Below are 8,884 nucleotides of genomic sequence, written 5' to 3' on the forward strand. Positions count from 1 at the left end.
TAAAAGAAGTGTTTAAAAATAGCACTACCCTGCTCTCAAAATATATATATATATACACACATACACATAGATATTTATAGAATGAATTAGTACCATTTTGCTATGTGATAAAAAACCAAACAAGATAACGACCGGTTTTGAAACAATTCTGCCTAAACAAGGGCAAGGAGATCTGCCCATTCCTGACACCCTCTTTCTGCACCCCCGGGCACCATGCCCGGGACAGACACCCCTGTGCTCTGCCCATGGCACCAGCTCTCCCTGCCCCGCTGCTTGGCAGCAGATACTGAGACGGCAGAAGCTCTCAGGATGATGTTTTCTCTTGCAAAGCAGCTTGCTGGGCACTGGGGGAGCTGCACGGGGGCCAGTTCAATCCAGCCACTTTGGGAAAAGGCCAGGTGTCACATTTCCTCGTCCAAAGCCCAGCCTGCCCACACAGGTGTCCATCTCACCCAGACCAGCCAGTTCAGAGGAACGAGGCAACAGTGACAGCTGAACCCCTTGGCTCCGCAGCAAGGGTTTCTGCTCAAGTTCTTTTTGGGTTTTTTTTAGGATTTTTTTTTTTTTAAATACACTCCACATCCCCCTTGGGATTTTGCGATACAAGAACAAACACTGATGCTTTACAATAACCTAGCAATAACAATGCCACGCAGCTACTGTACGACCCCGTGTCCCATCTGAGCGCAGCAGCCCTCTGCAAAGATCACTTCTTTTTGGCAATCTGTTTCTCCAAATCTTCGAGTCTGGCTGTCATCTGAGCAAGTAAACATGCTAAGGAAACTGTGAGCCAGACGGTCTGGTGGGCAAAGGGTTTTTCACCCTTGAAGCAGCCTAAAATTTTCCCCATTCCCATTTACCCATCCCTCCCTTCCCTGTGTGCGGTCTGTCCCCAGGCTGCCCTGCACCCTGGCAAGCCCAGGTATCACGTAAAGGATATTTCTCTCGGTCAGGCTCTGCAGGATGGCCACAGTGTTCGTCTGGAACTGCACCAGCGCCTCGCACTCACATGGGCTGCGGATCTCCGTCTCGCCTTTGCTCTCCTCTGCAACCAGGGGTTTGGGGACAGTCAGAAGCACAGCCCCGCGGTGCCTGGTTCTTCCCCTCCTCCCGCATAGCACAAGTCCCTTGTCACTAATGCCACCCACTGGGGCTTTCACCCCATTTTCCCCTCTTCTTGCAGCCTCGCTCCTTTTTGCCAGGCTGCATCCCTGCTAGCCCAGCAGGCTGGCTGCCAGGCATCCCACCAGGCATCCTGCAGAGCTGCTGCACACGTGGTCACAGCGTGCTGAGGACAGCCAGTGTGGAGCTTTGGTTCTCCCTCGAGCTGGGGTGGCAGGGGAGATGCTGACCTCATATGTGCAGCCCCAGGGGAGCCCCTGGGGTTTTGAAGAGCTCTGGGGAGCCCCAGCCTGTCGCGGGGCAGGGAGACCCTCACAGTAACCCAGTGTGGTCCTCCTGCACCCAGTGGACAGAAGCACAGATCTGGAGGAGATGGGCCATCCTTGGAGTTGAGGCAGCATCTCTTCAGGCATAGTGTGACCCCAGCCTCTGCCCATGTCTGGCACTGGGATGGCCACATAAACCCCACTTTTGCATTAAACCCCCAAAGTCCACCTCCTCTTCTTCCAAATCCCTCCCTGAGAACCACCTCTATACCCACAACAAGCCTGGTGAGATCCAGAGACAGCCTAGGCTGACAGCAGGCCAGCTCAACCCTGGGCTATGTGACACAGGGTGACAGACATACAAACCACCTCCCCAGCTCTGTGGGGAGAGAAGGGTTCCCCTGGCTGAAATCTGAGCCCCCCCGCTGTGGCCAGGGGCACCCACCTGGACAGATGTTCAGCTTGAAGTTCTCCACGAGGTGGGTCATGGTGGTGAAGTCCGCCGAGTAGGAGAAGTGCTGCTCCACCGGTTCAGAGGCAATTGCTCTCAGCTCCTCTTCCACGGCCTTACCAACACCCACGGCAAACATGACAATCCCTGTGTGGCAAAGATGGATCCTGAGCACTGCACCGACCACCCTGCATCAAGCAGCCCCAAGACCAGAGGAAGCAAAGCTGAGGATGCAGGATTCCCCCTGGGCTTCCCAAATGCACAGCAGGAATCTGGGAAGGACAGGCAGGAGCACAGCAGCACTGCCATGGTGCAGGCTGCTGCACAAAGGATGCTGCTCCCAGCACCCTGTAACCATGGCAGAAGCACATCTGTCCTGTGGGCCTGGGCGATGGAGCACCCCAAGGCTGGATGCTGCAGCCTGCCCCAGAGCCAGTCACCCTGAGGAACCATCCTGGGATGCCCAAAGCACTGTAATTTGGGTTCCCCAGCCCCCCTACCTGACTCCTTTGCTCTCCTGGCCCATTCGGAGATGTCATCTTGGGAGCGCCCATCCGTGAAGACAAGCCCAATTCTGGGGACATTATGGGAGAGAGGCCTGGCACCTTCCAGCTCAGAGAAGCTGTGCTCCACCATGTGCTTGAGAGCAAGGCCAGTCATGGTGCCTTTCTCCATGTACTCCACCTCCATCACTGCCTTCTTGATCTCGTCCGCGCTGTGGTACTTGTTGAGGGGGAACTCAGTGCGGACGCGGCTGGAGTACTGCACCAGCCCCACGCGCGTGCCGTGCGGGGACACCTCCAGCAGGTCCACAATGCGGTTCACAAACTGCTTCACCAGCTCAAAGTTTTGGGGTCGGACGCTCTTGGAGCCATCGATCACCATCACCAGGTCAACGTGTCCAGACCCACACTCTGTGGGCACAAAGGAAAGGTGAGAAGGGATCAGCCTGGCCGGAGTCAGCCTTGGGGTGAAGATTGCCAGGGCTGGAGCATGGTTGCTGGGCTTCAGGACACCACATGGACCCCCTGGACCTGCAGCCAGGGTGAGGGTGGGAAGCGGAGCAAAGCGTGCCCAGAAATCTCAGCCCAAAAACCTCCACTGCTACCCCAGCGTCCCCTGAAAATCCCCCCTAGGTCGTCCTATTCCTGAACCTTTCCTCAAAGCTTCTGTTGCTTCTTCTGAGTACACACACCGGCACTCATCCCTGCAGCAGCCAGGGTGCTCCCCCAAGCCCATCTGGCTCTCTGCCCTCCAACCCAGCTCAAAGCCACACTTAGACTCCCAGCCTAGTTTCAGGTAAGCCCAGAGCCCAGACGAGGAGGACGCCAAGAGCTGTGTCCCGGTACTCACTGCTGCACGCCTTGCCGTCAGCCTGGAGCTGCTGGCCATCAGGGCACACGCAGTGGTAAGAACCGTCCATGCTCACACACTTGAACTCGCAGCCGTGATCCACCCCATTGCAGAGGTCAGTGGCTGGAAGACAAGCCAAGGGCACAGGGTTATCCCCACCCCACAGCCCTTCCCCTGGGGACCAAGCAGGACATAGAGAAATTGGCCGCGATGCCGTGCCAGGACGTACCCCTGCAGGACCTGCCGTCGGGTTGCAGCGTGAAGCCGCTGCGGCAGCGGCAGTAGTGCCCGCTGGGGATGCTCACACACTCGTGCTGGCAACTGTGGTTCCCAAAGCTGCAGTAATCGATCACTGGTGAGAGAAGGAGAGGGGTGGGCAGAAAGGGAGAAACAGGAGGAGGAGGGAGGGAGTGAGAAGCAAATGAATGGACAGGAAAGGAGAGGCACACTTACTCGTGCAGCTCCTCTTGTCCTGGTTGAGGTAGTAACCCGCGCGGCAGCGGCAGGAGTACGACCCACGAGCGCTGACACAGTGGTGCTGACAGCCGTGTCTCCCGTCTGCACAGGCATCAATGGCTGCAGGGGAACACGACACCCATCACCCTTCTGTCCCCATCTCCCCAGGGCTGGGGAGGTGGCTCCCCAGCCAAAACACTGTGCGTTTGGGTGGCTGGGATATGCATCGTCCTGTACCCACTGCCAGGTGACAGGCAGCCCACTGTGTTCACATGAGCCACAAGTGTCCCATCACAGAGAGGTGACCAAGATTTCGCAATGCTGAGCACCACCCGCAGCCATTACAGGCCTGAGGCTGCAGGCACAGAGCACCCAGGCTGCTGCTGGCCTTGCAGCATCCTCTGCTGCTTTTCAGCTGCCTTTCAAGAGACCTGTCACTACAAGTCCTCTACAAGAGTTAGGATAATAAAACAGTTTTTACGGGAACAGGTTCTTCCATCCATGTTGAGCCTGTAGCCTGGGTTGCATTCGCAGTAGAAGGAGCCAGGGGTGCTGATGCAGCTGTGCTGGCAGCCGTGCTCCCGCTCCATGCACATGTCCACCCCTGCAAGACAGAAAGGTCATCAGAGAGGCTCAAGGACAGGCCAGATACGGGAGGATCCCAGCTCCGGCACACACCCTGTCCCTGCAGCTGAAGCCACCGGGGTGACCTGCACAGCCCCAGTTCCTCCAGCCCCAGCGCTGACCTGCTGATTTCCAGCACACAGACGTGAACACCGTGTGGGGCAGGTTCCTGCACCGCCTCGGCTTTCAGATCTACCCAAGCACTAAATCAGCGCTCAGTATTAACTGACACTGTCGATAGCTTGAGCTGAGTAAGCAAAAGCTTGAGATCAGCCAGAATGTGCTGAAGGAGCCAGGTCTGCGTGTCCATGCAGCCAGGAGCCTGCAGAGCTGGCTGGGAATCACAGAATAGTTTGGGTTGTAAGGACCTTCTAAGCCCATCCAGTCCAACTCCTGCCATGAGCAGGGACATCTTCACCAGCTCAGGTTGCTCAGAGCCCCGTCCAGCCTGGCCTGGGATGTCTCCAGGTGGTGTTCATCCACCACCTCTCTGGGCAACCTGGGCCAGGGTCTTGCCATCCTCAGTGTAAAAAATTTCTTCCTCATGTTTAGCCTGATTCTCTCCTCCTTTAGTTTAAAACTATCATCCCTTGTCCTATCACAATGGGCCCTGTTAGGAAGCAGGCACAAGGGTAGGCAGGTGATGGGCAGGACATTGTAAGCAAAGGCATAAAGTGCAGGAAAATATCAGAGTCCTGGGGGACAACATCTGGTCAGCCCCAGGCCCCCAGCAAGGAGGGACTCCCATGGCACTGACACAGGGGCACCCATGCGCCCCTGGCTGGCAAACGCTGCCTGACAGATGCTGGCAGCTGCCTTCTGCCCTTCAACAGATGCTGAAGCGTGTCAGCAAGGTTGTGCCAGCCCGTTGCGGTGCCAGGTCACCGCAAAGCCTGCCAGCATGGCAGGGGACAGACAGGTCCCAGCCTGCGAGCTCCTGACCCACACCAGCATGGCCACAGTGCGAGCCAGCCACCGGCTCCCAGCCAACACCGGCTGGAAGCTCCAGAGCAAAACCACACGGCCAGGGGTTTATTAAACACAAATGTGCATGCAGCAGATGCCATGCGTCTGCATAGGAGGGAGACCCTGCTAGAGCCACATCTAAATGTACACAGGGCTCTGGGACGTGTCACCCATCCCTGTCACACCCAGGGAAACGAGCTCCACATTTCCTACTCTCCAATATGCCCATCACTGCTGCCACAGTGTCCTGGCTTGGGGCAGAGCTACCAGGCACAGGAGGAGAAAAGTGCTGGCTTACGATGCTTTCAAAACATTCCTTATCTCACCCCAGGAAAGGTGAGCAAGAGCAAAGGCCACCTGTCCCAGCACCTCATTGGGGAGGCTTTTTCCCTGTCCATGCTGCTCCTAGAGACGGCAGCCACCCCAAACACCCCTCTGAAGGTCATCTTCTAACCCAGGTGAGAAGCTGGCACCAGGGCCACCCTCACAGCCCACAGCCACAGCTCTCACCCACCGCAGAGCTTGTCCTGGAACTGCTTCCCAAACTCCTGGATGAGCTCGAAGGACTCCACCAGGAAGACGTGCTCCTCCAGCGGCGGCGAGGCCATGGCCCGCAGAGAGTTCATGTCTGCCCGCTGGATGCCCACAGCGTAGATCTCAATGCCAGCATTCCGGGCTTGGGTGGCCACCTCGGTGACACGGTCCTGGGGTCGTCCATCTGTCACGATGATGGCAATGCGGGGGATCTTCTTGTGCAGAGGGCGTGCGCCCTCCTGCGTGGTGAAGGCCACGTTCATGGCGTATTGGATGGCCAGCCCCGTCATGGTGCCCTGGGCCAGCGGGATGATGCTGTTGATGGCCTTCTCCATGTCTGCTCGTGTGAAGAAGGTCTTGAGGGAGAAGATGTTTTGCACCTGGCTGGAGTACTGGATCACCCCCACTCGTGTAGCATTGGGGCCCACGTCCAGGCTGCCGATGATGTCCATCATGAACTGCCGCATGGTCTCGAACTCGAAGGGCCGCACACTGCGGGAGCTGTCGATCACAAACACGATGTCCATGGGACCCGTCCGGCACTTCAGGGCTGGAAGGGCACAAAGAGATGGCTCAGTCTCGTGGCCACCTGTGATAAACAGAGCTGGGAGCAGAGACATCCCTGCTGTGTGTCTTGAGTGGTGCTCAGTGGGGGATGCAGAGGACAGGTCTGGGCAGCCCCCACAGACCAGCCATACAAACACATGGAGGGTGCTGGCAGAGTAAGGGAGATGTGCCTTGGCCTTGGGGCTGTGGGGAATGGCAATGTCCTCTCCTTCCCAGCACTGTCCCTGCAGCCAGACCCAGCTCCTACTCCCTGTATTTCCACAGCCAACAGCCCCAGGGACTGCAGAAACACCCCTCTGGCTGTCAGCATCTTCTCTGGCAAGGCTTAGGCACAGGTTTAGGCAGCAGAGTCTTTATCTCTGCAGCAAATCAGAGCACCAAAGTGTAAAACAGCCCTGTGCTCCACGCTGTCCTCTGCAAGCTGCAGCTGCTGCTCCAGATCTCTGCACCACATGGGCTGTGCTGCCACGCAGGAAAATGCTGCTCAGGGCAATTCTTCTGTTCCCCTTGCAGCTCCAGCCTCCCCTGGTTTTTACTGCATTTTGCCAGTTTCTGCCTAAAACCAGGGCTTCCTTTGTTGTTTGGGTTTGTTTGTTTGTTTGTGTTTGTTGTTTGGGTTTTTTTAAGGAAATAACATGAGACAGTGAAATGCACAGCTAAGGGCATGCACACGGTGGGGATCGAGCCAAGAAGCCTCTCTTGGACATATGGGTGCTACTTCCAGTGCAAACCAGGAGAATGTTTAGCAAGTTAAATGCCAATGAATATATTTTGCTTGGCTTCTGCAGAACCAAGCCTGGGAGAATTTGGCCCTAAGGATAAGCAAACACTTTGAGTCCCCTGGGATGATGCCCAGACCTGAACTGTCATCTCAACTGCTGCAAACGTCTTCGAGACATACTTGGCTCCTTTCTCCATTTGGCACCTTCACTGTTTTTAAACTCTGCCCTGGGAGGAGCGAGGCTGGTGCCCCTGGGTTTGCTTTGTCCCCCCATCAGCAGAGATGCACAGGGAGGGGGTTCCCCTCACACCTGTGCCTCCTGCCAAGATTGAAACCCATGGGCAGGAGGGTGACAACCCCTGAGCTGGGCTGTGTCAAGGCTGAGGACGTGCCCAGAGTAAGTGGCACCAGAGCCACCGTTCTGGAGCCAGGCTTGGGCTCCCGCTCCCCTGGGCAGCAGCAGGGAGTTTGGGTCCCACTCCTGGGGGGATCCTCCATCCTCCTGGGGATGCCTCCAAAGAAGAAACATCAGGTCTCCCCACCTCTAAGCAGAAAGCTGTCCCCTGAGGGCTTCATCACCCCAATGCTTTTGCTTCTCTCTCCTGTGGCAATTCCCACTGGCTGGGGCTCACCTGCAGGTTTTGGTCTGGCTTCCAGCGTCATCAGGAGAAGCAGGAGGAGAGGGGCAACGGGCAGGAGCTTCATCATGATTCTGCAAGACCACACGATTCCAGGGCTGGGGGGGATTGCTGCAGGGAGAAGATGATGTGCAGTCAGTGCTGAGAGTGGGCTGAGCTACAGCGCGACATTCACCTGCAGTGGCTGCCCCAGGCAGCAACAAAAACCTCGAGCAGCAGCAGCAGTTTTGACAGATCCATTCCCAAAATTCTCTGAACCCACGTGGGACTTTTCCCATTCGAGGACTGGCAGTCTCAGCACAGCTAAATTTCATTACAGTAGCAATGATCTGCCAAAGGATCTGATTTTCTGCTCTGGGTGGAGCTGGCCATGGGACAAGCCTTATTTTCACTTGCAAACCAGGCGGATGGGATGTTCAGCCAAATGCTTTTTCTCTGGCGGTGCGGCTGCTCTCCACAGCCAGCCCGAGAGTGGGAAAGCTGCACCCGGGGCCGTGGAGCACCGGCCCTCCTGACGCTCCCTCCCTATGGGAATAGAAGCCTCCAGATGAAACGCCTGCACAGACAAGTGTGGCTCACAAGTCTCTCAAAGTCCCTGGCAAAGATCATTTTCCCAAGAAGCTCCATAAATCTATTTTCTGCCTTTTTCCAAAGTGCCTTTGGAGAGCTGAAGCCTCTGCAGGCACAGGGTTCCGCAGTGCCCGCACAGATGGGATTACACCCATTCCTCTGGGCAGGTGCTGGGTGAAGCAGCATCAGCCCGCTGCTGTGCTTCATGTCACCCTGGGGGACCCCACCACTCTGTCACCAGTGCCTCGCAGCTCTCCCATTCTTGGTGGCTTTTCCAAGAGATGTTCTGCACCCCCCTCCACAGTTTTTTCATGCGTTTGAGGCAGGATAGTTGGAGGAAAAGATATTTAGACTGGTTACCCAAAACCTCAGATTGTCACTTGTCTCCCTCCCCACCCACCTCTGCATTGCATTGCCTTTCCCTGCATGACTTCTGCAGGGACATGGATTTATTTGGTTTATTTTTATTCCAGCTCTGGTTGGAAACCCAAGGTGGTGGGGGTGGGAAATTCCACAGTTAATGTGGCTTCCCCCAGGAGACGTGCAGCGCAGCAATCGGGCACAGATACTAGAAGGGTGCTTTTAAAAAAAGCACACGGAAATTCATTTTATCAGC

The 8,884-nt window shown here is 56.3% G+C and overlaps 1 protein-coding gene across 1 annotated transcript; it reads right to left on the reverse strand.

The window, feature by feature from the left end:
* Window positions 1-706: 706 nt before the first annotated feature.
* Window positions 707-7,768, reverse strand: MATN4 (matrilin 4; the record flags this gene model as incomplete). The annotated part of the gene is made up of 10 exons (XM_080354533.1): window positions 707-757; window positions 930-1,045; window positions 1,834-1,986; window positions 2,340-2,753; window positions 3,193-3,315; window positions 3,422-3,544; window positions 3,646-3,768; window positions 4,130-4,252; window positions 5,753-6,322; window positions 7,693-7,768. The coding sequence occupies 10 exons, from the start codon at window positions 7,766-7,768 to the stop codon at window positions 707-709; spliced, it is 1,872 nt and encodes a 623-aa protein (XP_080210659.1).
* Between the last annotated feature and the right edge of the window lie 1,116 nt (window positions 7,769-8,884).

Source organism: Nesoenas mayeri (genome assembly GCF_963082525.1).
Source record: "Nesoenas mayeri genome assembly, chromosome: 16".
NCBI classification, from domain to species: Eukaryota; Metazoa; Chordata; class Aves; order Columbiformes; family Columbidae; genus Nesoenas; species Nesoenas mayeri.